Source organism: Thamnophis elegans, chromosome 2 (genome assembly GCF_009769535.1).
Source record: "Thamnophis elegans isolate rThaEle1 chromosome 2, rThaEle1.pri, whole genome shotgun sequence".
NCBI lineage: Eukaryota > Metazoa > Chordata > Lepidosauria > Squamata > Colubridae > Thamnophis > Thamnophis elegans.
In genome coordinates this window covers 114,529,374-114,546,428 of record NC_045542.1, presented here as the reverse complement: position 1 = coordinate 114,546,428, position 17,055 = coordinate 114,529,374, and the positions used below count along the sequence as shown (strand labels likewise).

The 17,055-nt window shown below is 39.0% G+C and overlaps 1 protein-coding gene across 1 annotated transcript in view; it reads right to left on the bottom strand.

The window, feature by feature from the left end:
• Positions 1-6,756: 6,756 nt before the first annotated feature.
• CCDC66 (coiled-coil domain containing 66) overlaps positions 6,757-17,055 on the bottom strand; it is a 31,892-nt gene continuing 21,593 nt past the window's right edge. Inside the window, exons 14-19 of the mRNA XM_032209903.1 lie at positions 16,666-16,818; positions 14,494-14,969; positions 11,360-11,394; positions 10,703-10,977; positions 9,558-9,679; positions 6,757-7,076 (exon numbers count right to left, since the gene is read on the bottom strand). Coding sequence (XP_032065794.1) covers positions 6,990-7,076; positions 9,558-9,679; positions 10,703-10,977; positions 11,360-11,394; positions 14,494-14,969; positions 16,666-16,818 — 1,148 coding nt within the window. The 3' untranslated portion in view covers positions 6,757-6,989. The remainder of the gene's footprint in view (positions 7,077-9,557; positions 9,680-10,702; positions 10,978-11,359; positions 11,395-14,493; positions 14,970-16,665; positions 16,819-17,055) is intronic.

Below are 17,055 nucleotides of genomic sequence, written 5' to 3'. Positions count from 1 at the left end.
TTTCTATTTCTGACTTTCCATAGAGTTTCAAATCATCTATATATAGTAAATGCGAAATTTTTCAGCTTCTTTGGCTGTTTGGTAGCCTAATTTCATTTTTTTTTAAGATTACTGATAGTTGGTTTATGGTTTGGTTGGTTTAATTTATTTGTATGCTGCCCTTTTCTCCTGAAGGGACTCAGGGCGGCTCACAACTCAAAAAGGGAGGGGAAATACAAACAGAGTTACAAAAAACATAGAAACCATACATAGTTAAAAGCACAACAATCATACCATTCGAAGTGGGGCAGCGAGTCTTTAGCCCCAGGCCTGTCGGAACAGCCAGGTTTTAAGGGCTATGCGGAAGGCCTGGAGGGTGGTGAGGGTACGAATCTCCACGGGGAGTTCGTTCCAGAGGGTCGGAGCAGCCACAGAGAAGGCTCTCCTCCGGGTAGTCGCCAGTCGACACTGGCCGGCTGATGGAATTCGGAGGAGGCCTAGTCTGTGGGATCTAATTGGTCTAGTGGAGGTAATTGGCAGTAGGCGGTCTCTCAAGTACCCAGATCCAATACATGAAGGGCTTTGTAGGTGACAACTAGCACCTTGAAGCATACCGGAGATCAACAGGCAGCCAGTGCAGCTCGTGGAGGATAGGTGTTACGTGGGTGAACCGAGGCGCACCCACGATCGCTCACGCGGCTGCATTCTGGATCATCGCGATGATGAAGAGAAGAGGTGAAAGTGAATCACCCTGGAAATTCCTCGCTTGATATTAACCATTCCGTAGATCTCATTCCCTACTGCCAACTCAGTTCTCCATTGTTTCATCGCCTTTTCAGTAAAGGATGTAATATTTTTGCTAATGCCAGTTGTTTCTAAGCATTTTATGATCCAACTATGTGGCAGTGAGTCAAATGCCTTTTTGTAATCAATCCAGATCATATTCAAGTTCATTTTCTGTTCTTACAATTTTCTAATATCATTTTATCAATTAGAAGCTGATCTTTTGTGCCCCTGCTCCTTCTTTTGTTGCCTTTTTGCTCTACTGGCAAGATGTTGTTTGTTTCCAAATAATCCATCATGTTATCTGCAATAATGCCTGTGAGTAATTTGAAGGTTGTTGGCAAGCATGTTATTGGTCTGTAGTTTTCAGGTGTGTTCCTTAGTTGCATCTTTCTGAATCAAGTATGTTTTTCCAGTTGTCAACCATTTATCAATTTGGCCTTTTGTAAAATTTCATCAGTTGCCTGGCCAATATTGCATGTAAACTGGTCAGATATTTGAGCCAGAAACCATGTAATTGGTCCTTCCAGGTGATGTCCAATTCTTTACCTTTTTAACTCGATTTTTGACCATCTCAGTTGTTATTTCTAATACTTGCATTTGTTTGTTGCCAATGCTTTTCTCAAGTCATGTATCCACTTTGCTTCCTTGTTGTAGTCCTTTGCATTTTCCCACAATTCTTTCCAGAATTCAACTGTGGCCTGTTTTTCTGGTTTTTCACTTTTGGTGTCACCATTTACATTAAGACTTTGATAAAAACGCCGTGGTCTGATTGAAATTGCTGATTTTGTTTATATTGGATGATTCGTGCCTCATATCTTTCAATTTTTTTAGCTGTTGCTGTTATCTGCTGTTTTACAATCTCTACAGCTTCATTGATGTTTCTTGTATCCAATCTATATCCTGATTAGCCGATCTATGATTTTGTTGTTTTTAAGCCGTTGCTCATGCATGTTCTTTAAGTTACTAGCATCTGCCCTTAATTTTTTGATTTTTTGTTCTAAATGGATTTTCCACTTTGGCTTTGATGCTTTTTCTGTTGTGTGACTAGGTACTTTAATTTTAATGCCTAGTTCATTAGTGACTATTACAGCTGCGCTGTACATTAACTGGTTTGTTTCCAAGATGGATCCCGATTCAATTGTTGAAAACACTGCATTAACCATTTTCATGATAGGGACCAAAATTTTCTTAGGCACAGTTTTTAGTGATGGTAAACGTTGCCTTTCCTCATTAAGCAGAAAATGCTCCATGATCTTATCCTTCAATTCTTTTTGTTTTGAGTTAGTTCATCATTTGGTTCAGTGATAACTGGTTCTAGTGGTGGTGATGTTATTTCCTCCCGAGAGCTTCTTCTGGGAGTTATTATTATTAGAATTTTTTATTTTTTCCAATACAACTCATGCAAAGGGTCATCCACAACTGCATTATCTTTTCCACACTCTATTTGTGATTCCTTATAACTTCTTTAAGCTAAACATTTTTAGTACAAATCAACGCATTGACATATATATCACTAATGCAGTTTCCTATCTCTTTCACTGACATAATTAACACCTTATGTATTGAATACAAGTATATCAAGTATAGGTTAAACATGAATTGAAAAACATCTAATTCAAATATAAGCTGTGAATTTATTATATAATCAAAGGCAAACATTGCACTTATGCTTAGGTCCTCTACCCACGCACATTATAAGACAGATAAAACTATCTTAGCTGGCTGTTGTAAATATTACTCTGCTAATTCAACAAGAAATGCTATTGCATGAATCCTTAATGCAGAACACAGCTAAAAGTTATCTTAGCAATTTTCTTCCCAAGTTAATTCAAAATGTATATCCAAATGTTCCTCTATTTTTTCTCCAGCACCAAGGAGGACTATATTCAAAACCAGACACTTTTGCTGTGTGTGTGTGTGTGTGTGCGCGCGCGTGCACGTGCGTGTCTTTGCTTTTGGTCTCCAGAAAGAATTTCACCTGTTTTTAAAATTTTGGTCTCATTCGCATCTCCCTTAAGATTCAGCAGCCTTGCAAGGATCCCTGGCTTGCTTATAGCGCAGGGCTGCATGGCCACCTGCAAGTACGGTCGTGGGGGTGGGGACGGCAGCAGGAGCTTACCCTCCTAGGCACTGGCCGCACCACACAAACTATTGCCCATTGCCCTGGGGAGGGAGGTCTGGCCGCCAGCAAAGGGCTTCCTCCAAGGTGCCCCGTGCAGGCAAAATAGCGAGCAAAGGAGGATCAGGCAGGGCACCAAGGCCCCTTCACCTCCCTTGTTCCCACTTTGTCTTGATGAGGTTGCTGCAGCTGCCGGGTGTAGATGGACGGAGGTAACCAGAGCGGCCCAGGCGGGCGTTCTCTCGCTCACCTGCCCGGGCTGTCCTGCCAGTCTGGCTACCTCTGTCCATCCGTGCCTGGCAGCTGTGGTGACCTCATCAAGACAAAGTGGGAGCAAAGGGAGGTGAAGGGGCTCGGTGCACTGCCTCACCAATTGCCCCGCCCACTTCTAAGAGCCCTATCGATAGAAAGCCAAGCAGAAAAAAAGGTACGCATATACTCGAGTATAGGCCGACCCGAATATAAGCCGAGGCACCTAATTTTACCACAAAAACTGGAAAAGTTATTGACTCGAGTATAAGCCTAGGGTGGGAAATGCAGCAGCTACCGGTAAATTTCAAAAAATAAAAATAGATACCAATAATGTTTTTGAATATTTATTTCAAAGAAAAACAGTAAACTAGCGGTGTATTCAATGAAATACTTCACTCACCTCATGATGCTGATGTCCGCTGTGATGATGATGTCCCGTGTGCAGCCGCGGGAGCGATGTCCGCCTCCTATGACACACGGCACACTGATTCCTATCATTGGATCACTGTACCAGAGGAGGTGGGACATCGCTATGTGGCTGCTTGCCATAACAAGGAGGAGGTGGGACATCGTTGCAGAGCGGCAGGAGGGGGAGGAAGGGGAATCGTAAGACAGCCCTGCATTACATTAGAACGTGAGGAGGGGGGATGGTGCGGTGCGCGCTGCGCGGCAAACTGACACAGAGGGAGGGGAAACTCACAGGGGCACTGGGCCATTCACGAGTGTCACCAGCGGCATGGCCCCGCCCCTTTTTCTCCTCCATTTCGGGCAAATTTTTCACTGACTCGAGTATAAGCCGAGGCGGCTTTTTTCAGCCCAAAAAGTGGGCTGAAAAACTAGGCTTATACTCGAGTATATACAGTAAGTGGTTTTAGATAGGGCTCTTAGAGGCAGGCAGGGCAATTGGTGAGCCAGGCCAATCAGTGAGCAGTGGGCAGGGCTAGCATAGTGTGGACGTGTATGGGAGCGAGCGATCGAGCAGCTTCTGGATGGGGAGGGGTGAGCGAACTAGTTCTAAATGGTTCACTAGAAGGGGCCACCTCCAGCACTCCTTTGCCAGCCCCCTTGTCTCTTAGTGCTCCCCTGCAGCCCCTTGCCTCTTAGCGCCCCCCTAAGCCATCCCACCGCCCCCAGGGGGTGGTATCGCCTACTTTGGGAACCACTGCACTAGAGTGGGAAAGCAATGAATGTTGTGGGTCCCGTCCCCTAAGGAGATATATCTGGCAGGACCCAGAAGGGCCTTCTCTATGGTGGCTCCCTTTATGGAATTTCATCTTTCCAGAGATTAGACTGGCCCCCACTCTAACACTCTCTTGGAAGTCCCTAAAGATGTGGTTCTGTCAGCAGGCCTGGGGAACCATAAATACAAACTTTCTAATCAATAACTATAAAATAATTGCTACCAGAATATTTAGGTACTTTTATTTATTTTTCTTATCACTCTTAATCTGATAATTGTTTAAATTAAGTTTATATCTTTATTATTTTGCAGAAAAGTTTGCAACATGTTCCTTCCTCTTTTTAGCCTCTATTATAAATCTACTAAGATGATCTGAAAGTATATTTGTGGATGCTAGGAGTCAGCATTGATGGCATGTGCTCAGTCAAGGTGGGTTGATTAAATCTGGTTTTTACGGAAGGAATGTATACATGCAATAGTGCTGTGAAGAATGCTGAAATACCAGAAGCTTCTGAATACCAGATGTTTTATCTGTGTTGGTTATAGTTAAAATGAAGTAGTCTGAATTAAAACTTTGGTTTTCAGATTTTGAACTCTGTCCAAATGACTGATTTTTACATTTGCAATTTAGCATTTATGTTTTCAGTATTTAAGTTATCTGGATATAGTTCCACCAGAAAATGCAGGTTTGTAAAGTAAAATAATAGACCAGTTCTACAGAATTGTTTATTACTGGCATTTTCATGCAAGTGGAGGGTCCACTTTTTTAAAGATCAACTTAGTGTTTTCCCGAAATAAGACAGGGTCCTATTTTCTTTTGACCCCTGAAATAAGTGCTTGGCCTTATTTTCGGGGAGGTCTTATTATTTTTGAGGTACAGGAGGTGGTGAGGGGGGGTCACCTCATGGCTGCTGCTGTGTCGCAATATTTTCAGGAAGGGCTTATTTTTTTGGGAGGGCTTATTTTAGCACATGCACTCAAAAGCTCGATTAGGCTTATTATCCGGGGAGGTTTTATTTTCGGGGAAACAGGGTAATGCTAATCCATTTGTGACAGGAATTGACCAAGAGGCTTGTTGCCCAAAGCTGCCTAGACCAAACTGGTTCTCTGCCAATAGAATTTTGAATGCAAGCTGCAAGCCATTTGAAGAAAAGCTTATGAAAAATCTTACTGTTTCTCCATTTCTGAATCAAGAGTGGGTTTATATTACTTTATTCATTTTTATATCAAATTTAGAAACCATTGCAGGCAATCCTAAGGCATTGGCAATATACAGGCAATTTCTGAGTTAAGAATGTCTAATTTAAAATAATCCCTGCATATGAACAGGCTGTCTGATTAAAAATGGCAAATGTGTCCTTCTTCAAGCCGACAAGGTGATGAATTTGCATGTTTTTAATATACAGCCTGTTTTCAGTGGTTCCTGGAGGTGTTAGGTCAGTTTGAAGGACAATGCTGTCCTCCATTAATAGGCAGTACAAATCCGAACTTAAATTGAGTTAAAGACAGATTTAGGAAATGGAAATTATTTGCTTGTACTTTGTTATGTCTATTATGTTATGTCCATTGCATCTGAAGTACTCAAACCCTTGTTCCATGTTGGGATGGTTTTGAAGTTGTTTTTTTTTGTTGTTGTTGTTGGGGGGCGGATGATGGAAGGTGAAAGGTTTAATCCTGCCCCTCTAGTGACTTTCCGGGGTTGTGAAAGACTGTTTGAGGCTGATGAAAGATGAAAGTTTAGTTTTTCTTCTTCCAAATAAGATGCTGCTCTTAGAAGAAATCTGACAGGTATCTTGAAAGATTGCAGAATTGAGCATTTAGGTTTTCGTATACTGTATGTGATACTTGCTAATTGGTGTCATTTTCATGTTTGATTCAGATTAAATGCTAAGCCATGATTTTAATTAGGGATTAATGATTTAAGAGAAGAAATTAATCGAAACAACTTGTCATGAATTCTATTCTGCAATAAATATTTAGGTGCAGAAAGTAAAGATAATATACACATTATCAGTTTTTATTCAGGCAAAAAAGTATTAATTGGTTGAACATTATTGTATAGTCATATTCTTCTTAAATTATTACCTTTATTGCCAGGGGGGAAAGGAACCATGTTACTAAAACAACCCATTTTAGTTAAATTTGAGTTGAGATTTCTGTTTGTTCACTTTAAATATATGTAAGGCATGACACATGTAAAATGCAATTTTTATAAAGCGGCTTAACATTTTAATGTAAAATAATTATATGGCATTCATTATGGTTCTGTACATATAGGTCACAGCCTGGGAGTTCGTTGGGCTCTTATTAACTCCATATGAACACAATACGGCTTATGTTTAAAATCATTTAAGTAAGATTTTTATAGGAACAGCTATTAAACATGGGTTGATGTATCTGAATCACTGCTTACATTGTCAATTAAAATGCAACTCAGGTAGCCAGGAAATTCAAGTATTTTATTTCTCATGCTAAATACCCACATAAAATTTAAATTAGGTGTACAAATATTGTGTAAACAAGTCACATTATTATACCATTTCATGTGAAATAAATTCTTCATTACTGAAAGTTTATCCTAAATATACAAAGTCCATATTCTACAAACTTGGTTCATAATTACAGTATAAAGTGCCAACACAGCAAAACATCCATTCATTGTAGCTGAAATTCTTAAAGCGGTAAAGTAAAGTTTTCTTCTTGAGACATAAGACTTGGAATAAGGCATGTCTCCAGTTCTTTCTGCTTCTGGAGGAGCCCCTGGAAAGATAAATGAATATGCTTTTACAAAACACTGAACAATTTTAAACAGCAATCATAAATCTACACATAACCTACAGTAGATAGCTGTAACAGTAAAGTTACCCTAAAAAAGAGTTATGCTAAACAGTTTTTAAAATATTTGCTTTATTAGGAAGTAAATTCTTCAGTCATGTAGAAAATGATAGCAATGAAATTTAAAGATCAGGTGCTTTTCCTGGAAGATAAAATTATGCATAATTATCTCTTGGTACCCCTAACAAAGTAGATTGCATATTTCTGTACAAATATTTAATGTAACAAAACAAAATCAAGATCCCTTCTCACTGCAAGTTTAATTGCAGAGCCTAAATGAACGAAAGAAAATTTCTCTCTCTGAGGAAACTGTCAATTAGGTTTCAGGTGGAATAGCTATTGTCATTCAGGATACTGACAGCACTTAGGAGACTGTGTTGCAGATAATGCCCTGTTAATATTGAGCTCTAGAGGCAGATTGGGACTGCTCTACTATAACAGCATTCCTACCTGTTATGTTGAAACCTATTGATTTCCTCAATGGATGGTAGAATTTCTCAGACTTAAAGTCCTGAGAGATTTTAATATGCCTTCCTTGGTGGAAGTGGGTCAGAGGCTGCCTAAGAGGTCATTGCCACCATAACATAGATATGAATCGTATCATTGAGAGCTTGACACATGGAAGACTACAACACCTAACATTTTTCATTTGAGGACAGATGTGATATGATCTAAGACTAAGATCACCTGTCCTTGTCATAGTTGGATCATGCTCTGATTGCTTCGCAACTGCCTGGTGCTACCAACTTCCACAAGGAGATCCCATTTGATCAGTTTTCTCTAGGCTTTTAAGGAATTTCTTGATTTTCAAAGTGTTTGAGGATCTTCCCAAAGCTCTAATGGCCAGTCCATCTGATTTCATTTCCTCACTGGGAAAAAAGCCTTAAGTGGCCTTGTCCTAAGCAGCATCTCCCAGATCTCCAATCCAAGGGAACTCTTTGGTGAACTCTGGATGATGAAGCAGCCGAGGAAACACTCAGAAGGATGCTGGTGGAAAATTAATCATACCAAGCAGGAAAAGCTCAGGTTTCAATCTAAATATTGATGAGCTGTTGTTACTACATCTGCAGAATTGTACCCAGCAGCCCCTTTAAAGATCCCATTGAGTGAACATAGCTAGAAAGAAAAGGGAGGCTATGAGGAATTTTCTAGACATCTGGAAGATAAGGTCACTTAGATCTGCTGAGAATTTGGTCTCAGCTGGACAGATGCCATAGAAAGGTGATGAACATATCTTGCAAGGCTATCTGGGAGAACTTTTAAGCAGATGACTTCTAAGGAAATTGACAGAATTCTATGCAAATGTAGACTACCTACATCTGGATCTCCATTCTCCCTGGTTGGTGAGATCTTCCATTAAGATGATACAAATATAAGTCTAGAGGTTGGTCATGAATCCTTTCTTCTGCAAGACTAATTGCATTTTTCCATCTTTCCTGACACACTTTTTGCCATGGATATGATCTAGGACAGAGGTGTGAAACTTGCATCATCAAGTGATGTATCGTGACTTTCCCCCCTTCGCTAAACTGGGCATGAGTGTGGCCAGAGTGTGGCACATCTGGGCGGCAGGCTTGACACCCTGATCGAGGATATTCAACAATAATGGAGTTAAGGATTCAATTAGAGATTAGGATGGGACCATGGCTTGATGTGTTATGTGAATACAGCTGTTACAAATTTAGATATTTCAAAGTTTAGAATATTGCTAAGCTTTAAAATACAATAACTAGACATTTCCAAAGAAATACGAAAGGTGACATTAGATTCAATAATAAAACATATTTATAATTTCTTTTTTATTCAAGAAGACTAACTCATAACAACAGGGAAAGGAAATTTGTGGAAGGAATTTCTACCAGTTTTTGGAACAAGGACACTGCATAGTTTTATCTGTAAGTATGTACCACAAAAGGGTTTTCTTCAACAAATGGAGATCAATTTTAAATATTCAACCTCACTAATCATAGAAGAATGGTTGTGAATATAGTGTCTGTCTCTTAGTAAATATGCAATGGAATTCAATCTTCTCTCAGCTATGAATAATTTCTGCAGTTTGAGAAGTAGAAACATGATTATAAATAAAAGGAACAGTTCTGTTATGTCCAGTAGTAGAAGCAATTTTCCTCCCAATTTGCCTGAGTCTAAATCTCATAGTTTTGTGAAAGCTTTAGAAAAGTTAATCAGAAGCAGCATATATGAATTATGTAGAAGCACATTACATGTAAACATATTATAATAACCAATTAATGAAAACAAATTATCCTTTTTTTTTTTACAAGTTGGAAACATTGCAATCTTAAGAGTGAAAAATTCAACAAAAATGATCAATGGTAAACAATGCGATATCAGTGAACTTTATGAAAAAGTCAACAGCAAGTTTACTACACTGAAGTCAATTATTACCTCTCGCAGCTCTGAAAGTCCTTTGAGTATGGCTTGCTGCCTGTCTCTCACCATATTAGGATTAAAAAGAGGATCCCTTATGTGATCAGAGCTAAAAATCTGCCGTGGTTTATGGTAAGTATCTAAAGATAAATATAGATACAATTAATTGTACTGTAAACAGTTAGTGTCATTTTTTAATATTGTGCATGAATAAATTATAATATAGCTTGAAATTTGTGTGGAAAGAGAATGTATATATAGCCTTCTAAAGAATTTAGTTTACTTTTAGCCAATCTCAAAAAAAGTTTCACAGAAGCAGTATTCTACATGTACTGATAGAACAGCAATAACAATAGCACAGACTTATATACCACCTCACAGTGCTTTACAGCAGTGGTCCCCAACCCCCGGTCCGCGGACCGGTGCCGGGCCGTGGAGTACCTGGCACCGGGCCGCGCAGCGGCCGGGGGCCATGATCGCTGCAGCGGCCGGGGGCCATGATCACTGCAGCGGCCGGGGGACATGATTGCTGCAGCGCAAAGGCTCCTGGGCCGTGCGCAAAAGCTCCTGGGCCATGCGCAAAGGCTCCAGGGAAGAGAGCCCCGCACTGGTACGCACGTGATATATAAACAATCAATGTGTCGTCGCGGACAACGCCCCCCCACCCCTGCGCGCGCTCAGCGGGCCACGGTAAAATTATCAAAGGCTGACTGGTCCGCGGCGATAAAAAGGTGGGGACCACTGCTTTACAGGACTAACAGATTTACAGAGTCCACATATTGCCCCCGACAATCTGGGTCCTCATTTTACTGACTTCAGAAAGATTGAAGGCTGAGTTAACCTTGAGCCAGTCAGGACTGAACTCCTGGCAGTGGGCAGAGTTAGCCTGCAATACTGAATTTAACCATTGTGCCACCAGGGCTCAACATGAGATCTATGTGGTTAACTGTTAGTGACCCCATGGATAAATTTTCTCTTTCAACATCTGATTACAAATAAATATATTTATGTTTAGATTGATAGGTTTAAAATTAATAATTTTCTCTTAAACAAATATTTCATTTTGTTCAGTACTGAATTAAAACAGCACTGTAGAGCAAAGAAGTACATTAAAAACTTTATTCAATAACCATAAGCATTTCTTGAACTCTTTACTGCAATACCGTTCAGCTCTTGGTATTGTGGCTCATGCGTGGAGGGCCTAGTCAAGGGTGCATCTGGATCAAGGTAATATATTTCATTTGTTCGCACATAAGGAACAAAATGAGATGAAGGCGGCCTTTCAGCTTCAGCAGTTGGAAGAGGCCTTTCATTCCGATGCTGATCTGTAGAAATACTCTTTGGGCTTCCATTTTTGCTGTTATGAACTGGGAAATCAGAGGTCTTTAGTTGTTGCTGTAATCTGTTTTTAACTGCTGGAACAGGTGGAGAGTCAGATCTGTTTAAAACGAACAATAAAGCTGCAGAAAATAATCTCAACCAGAGCTTTCTTCATTTTATTAATCTACTATTAATTTCTGCTTATATTTAAATGCAATCTTGAAAATGCAGATCTTCCACACGAACAGTCTTTATTTTGTTTATGGGTAATCCAAAAGAGCTATGAGTGAAGATGAAGTTGTTTGATATTTGATATAACAAACAACTCATGTACATTTGATTTCTCAGTGCAATTTTCCCCCCTAACAGGAATAGCCAAAACTTGGGAATTTATGCTAATTTACTTTTAAATACAATGTCATAAAATTTAAGCACTTGATTATATGTAAACACAGACACAAAACCAATATTTTACTAGCGAAAGACATGCTAATACCAACCTTTGGTCAAATAATTTTTTTGAGAATTGTTCTTCCTAAAATAAGACCAAAACAAAGAAAGTTATTTTCATCACACTGTATTTTATAATGAACCCTTATTTTACCTTCTGAAATTGATCTACTTGTTATATTTGTTCTTACCCTTATTTTTAGCACTCTGCTAATAGCTATGCTGCAGGCAAGGAGATGAATAAATTCACATTTATTTATACTAAATGTATTCTTGGAGTCTGGGACAAACCAGGTCTCTACAGGTAGTACAGTAGTTAATGATGGTACCGGGGACTGTAATTGCTGTCACTAAATGACACAGTTGTAAATAAAGATGTCATGTGACTGCACTGCTTAGCAAACAACAATCCTGGCTGCCATTGTTAAGAAAGTAATTGTTGAGCAAGATGTCACGTAACTGTCATTTGCAACCTCCTGCTGACTTCCCCATTGAACTTGCTTGCCAGAAATTGGAAAATAAGGTTGCAAATGACAACCATATGACTGTGAGACACTGTGATGGCTAGAACTCTGAGGACCGGTCATAATTACCACTCATTCAGAGCAGGTTTGAATGGACAATGGTGGTTTACCCATGGCCCATCTGTACCTCTAGACCATGGGTCTCAAACTTGATCTCATCACGGGCCGGATGGTGATGTTTTTTTGCCTTTGCAGAGCTGGGGTGGGTGTGGCCTGTGCGTGATGTATTCGGCCCGAGGACCGCCACTGACAGGTCTGCTCTAGACTGATGCAGAGCTTTAGAAGGATTCCAATATTAATTCAATTTATATAAATAAATAATAATGAAAATTCTAAGACCAAATAAAGATGCTCAAATTTCTTCGCCTAAATTGTCCCATGATGCGGATGCTTTATATTTTCACATTTTCCACTTTAAAACTAGATCTTTATTTTACAGCCTATGAGAATGTTTTTTTCTCCAACATTATCCACTTTGGGATGATTAGAAGGAAATTTGTCACAACAGAGACAACTGAGATTGTCTTTTCAAGCTTTGAAAGCTGCCAGGTATATTTGGTGAGTTAAACTAACTTTGACTATTAAATTAAGTGGCTAACTTTTAATCTAAATCCACATGAGAAATTTGATCTGAACCTAATTTGAAGACAGAGGATAAACTGTTTTATTGGAAGTTTGGGGCCAAACAAGAGATAAATACCTTACACCAGTTTATGGATAATGCTCATTTTAAAGATTTCAGACTTTGCTGAGTATAAATAAATTAGCTAAATTATTGGCTTGGCTATACATATAATGAAAATATATATTGATCAAACAATATAATCTAGATACTTTAGCAGTTTCAGAGATACTTGGAATTCTAAAATCTCTCTCTGAGACACTATTTGAAGTGAAATCAGTAATACAATTTTATTCAAAATAAAAAATGTGATGAAGGTAAACATTGGTAATATGTTTGAAATGCGGAACGAGAAATTCAAATATCCAACTTTAGAAAATCAATGGGTCCAAATTTCAAGAAACATAAAAAACATATCTCAACATCAATTTAACATCAATTAAATTCAACAGAAAATGAAGTGTGTATTAACAACCCTGGCTCTACTGACCATACATGGGGAAAAATATTCCTGATGTTAACACCTTCAAGATTTATCCCTCTATCAATGCTTTAAAAGTGTATTAGCCGATAACCTGGCACTGCCCCGTATTTATTTATAGGGGGAAAATGTCTGGACCAAACGTAATTTCTAATGTTGAATTTTCTCCCTTACCAGAGGGAGCACCCTTGTGGAGTACTGTGAAGTCATCACCATGGCAACTCCACTGTGCTGCACAGTAGAAGCCATTTTATGGCAGTACAGTAGAAATCATTTTAAGGCACAACAGGCTGCATCTTAACAGAACACTTGCACCAAGGGGTTTTAGGAATGTCTTACCCTCACAGTATTTGTTTCCAGAGAGTAAACATATATATATATGATGATGATGATTGTAAAAATAAGAAAATGCAACAATGCATTTCTATGTGTTCTGGATTGGATAAATTGAATTAATTTTATTATACTAATATATGGCTCTTTTTTCTTCTTTTAATCACTGTAGTTTCACATATGAGAACAGGAAGGAGAGGACGAAGAAGAAGAAGAGGTATTGGTGTAGTGTAGCACCAGTAGCATATTTAGCACTGCACAGCAGCATAAATAATTCTTAAAAATACTTCTGAGGTTGAGTTGGAGGAATTTGCATTTTTTAATTAGAGTTTTTATCCAGCCTTCATTACTCCATAGGTACATCAACACATATAATATCCTTTCTCTTCCTATTTTCCCCACAACAGCAGCCCAATAGGATTGGTTGGGCTGAGGGAGTGTGACTAGCCAAAAGTCATCTAGCTAGCTTTCATACCTGAGACAGAACAAGAATTCACAGTCCTTTTAGCTGCCGCCTTAACTATGGCACTAAACTGGCTCTATTAATTTGTTCTTCTCAAAAATGTAATTCAATTATTTATAGCTGATTTTGTGGTGTTTTCAATTACTCTCCATTTCTCAGTGTGTAACAGTCAATTGGTAGCAATGCCTCAGACAGAATGTCTATACAGAGAGTGGTAAGGACAGCCAAGATGATTATAGGAAGCTCACTTCCTGTTATTCAGGATACTGCTCATAAGGACTATATGCTTAGAGCTCAAAGCATTGTCAGAGACCCTACACATCCATTTCATGGTCTGTTTCTGTTGCTGCCCTCTGGAAGGAGGTTTCAAAGTATTTCTAGCAGGTCTATTGGATTCTGTAACAGCTTTGTTTCATATGCCACCTGTCTGGTAAACTTGCAAGATTTGTTTTTCTCGCCATGTACATGTATACATTCAAACTAGTCTGTGTTGTTTCTCCATGTCATATAATATATGTGGGTATATGCATAATTTTGTATTTATTTAATCATGTTTATGAAGTGTATATTGGAGGTGGTGACTTCTGAGAGTTGTATGCAACAAAATTTCATTTTAAGGTATGCCAATTAGTGTACATTTAAAATGATAATAGATTCTATTCTGTTCTGTTCTATTCTATTTCACCACTGCTGCAAGTATTTATACTTGTCTGAAACAATGGTTTATGATTAGGCCAACCTCACATTTTGAAGGCACTTACTTTACTTTTGATCTCATCTTCCTGGTGAGGCGAGAGGGCTCTATCTGGAGAAACATTTTTTTTCTTGCAAAGATTACCAGGGCTGTTTCTTTCAACCAACTGAAGCAGTGCCATTTGTCGGTGTGCTTTCTTTTCTTCCCTCTGCTTTTGCTGGAGTCTGGGATATTTCTCAGAGGCCGGAATGTATCTTTTGCAAGGTTTGTTTATGTTCCAGTCCATCTTTTTCCCATTTTTTCCCACTGCCTTGGGATGTTTCTGCTTTGGGGAACACTGTTCATAGCGACTGCAACAGCTGATAATATTCTCTTTTTCTGAAATCCTTTTATCTAGATATTGTGCTTCTTTCTTGCTTCTTTTATTGCTGAGGTCCATTATATATTCTACAGCAACATCAGGAGAGGCACAGTCCATTCTTCCTTCCCCAGCTGGCGTAGGGGAAATTTCAGAATCGGTGGGAAAATCAGTGATTGCAAACTCTAGCAAAAAAAAAGAAAGAAAGTTTAAATAATTCCTTCAATATGTTTACTCAAACACCACTCATAATAATTAACACTACTTTTAAACTTTTTACTCTGAATACCAGCTAAGAAAAAAAAATCAGCATTAGTAAAAAATAAAATAAAACTGGGAATGTTTATTCAAATTCTTAAAGTGATCTCATCCAAAGTGAGTATATGACCACTAAATCCAATGGAAATCAGCTCCAATATGATACTGTAGTGAGAGTTACATTATATTGGTAATAAATCTAGTCTAACAGAGGTTCCCTTATAGAACTGGCAAAGCAACATTTCCTTCCAGGAGAAAAAAACAAATTATTATTCTGTATTTCACATTGTGATATATTACTGCACATGACATGATGTTTTGTTTTGATTAGTTCCCTCACAGTTGGTTTTTCTAATGCATTCTGTGATGTACTTTTAATTGTCTGTACACTGCTTTGTCTCATTCTATTTTGACTGTTTATTCATTGAAAGAAACAAATAAAGGCTTGTGAGATTTTAAAACATCACAACATGCGCTAAGATCCCTTACATTCTGTGTTCATGACAAGTGTGATTATCCCTGCCTAGTTACAACAGGATCTACCTTACCTTGTCTTTTACAATTTGTCCGGAGCGTGGGCTTACTTCCTTGAACATTCAGATCGCTCTGACACACAGTGATTTAGCTCTTTTATTATTCGTGGTTTTTATTTGGCCTTGCAGTAAGAGTCATTGACTTCAAGTCTTTTATGATTCTTCTGATACATTTTATGAAAGAGTAATTTTCCATCCATTCGCACAGGGTCATCTGGCCTACGTATGAATTCAAGCTGAAAAGAGTACAGGTTTTCTCTAGGAGCCATTGTAATTGAGGAGAAGCGGGGAGGAGGAGTGTGTACAAGTTATCCACAGATGGCTCCTTCAGAGGGGTTGGTTACACAACTGCTTTAATGGAAGGGGATACCTTCCCACTTTTTGGGAAAAAAAGCCTATCACAAAAAAGTTTCAGCCGTCACCCTTTATCCAACTGCCCCAAAGGAGACAGGTGGGGCACAAATCCAATCCAGAGCAGGAAGGGCTCATGCTAAGGGAACCCTATCTACTTCCTCAGGTTCTACAAACTTGAAAAAATTCCAGATGCTCTCTCGAACATTCCTCAGATCATCTCAGCAGACAGTCCAGCCCCGAACAAATGCAAAATATTTTGTTAGCTACAAAATCTGCAAAAGTGTCCCAGTAATGTGTGAGTCTGCTACCGTGGCACGACATAACCGCGAACGTCAAAAGCGCACCGACAACACCGCGGCGCTAAAACCGCGATGTCAAAAGCGCGCCAACACCGCGCCGACAACACCGCGCTGACAGAAGCGCGATTTAACTTAAGGTAAGGTTTAGGGTTAGATTTAGGGTTAGGTTTAGGGTAGGTTTAGGGTTAGGTTTAGGGTTAGGTTTAGGGTTATGTTACAGCGCGCTTCTGTCGGCGCACTGTTGTCGCGCGGTTTTGATGGTGTGGTTTTGTCACCGCGCTTTAGTCACACGGGCTTTAGTCTACCGCGGTTTTCTGGTGGAACCGTCTGCTACACTTAGCAAAAGGATATGGGTAATGCCCTGAACAAGAGTCTGCCAAAGGCAATATAGTCTGGAGAAATACGTAAAGAAAAAGTTGCATAATGAATTAACGTACCTGTCTGCACAGCTGTGTCTTTCTGAGGAGAGAAATTAGTTTTCTTTCTCTCCTTTATTTCATTGTTAGTCTCTGAAAAACAGTGCTTCTGATCATCAGGAGTCTCTAAAATCCCATTCAAGTCAGTGTAATCATTCTCCTTTGTTGCATCGCCTAAAGAGAAAAAAAGTCAAAGAATACTCCAACTCTATATTTCTTAACATCAGTTTAATGCTAAATTCAAACCATTGTTTTTGTTAACACTTTTAACATAAATGCTACTTAGTAAGGCAGGTGGAGGAGTAGGAAGAAGGAAATTATATATGTGCATGGGCATTAACTAAAATGCATACTTATGAAAATATCAGCCCAATATCGGTTTCTTCAAACGAAAAAGATGGGCCAATATAG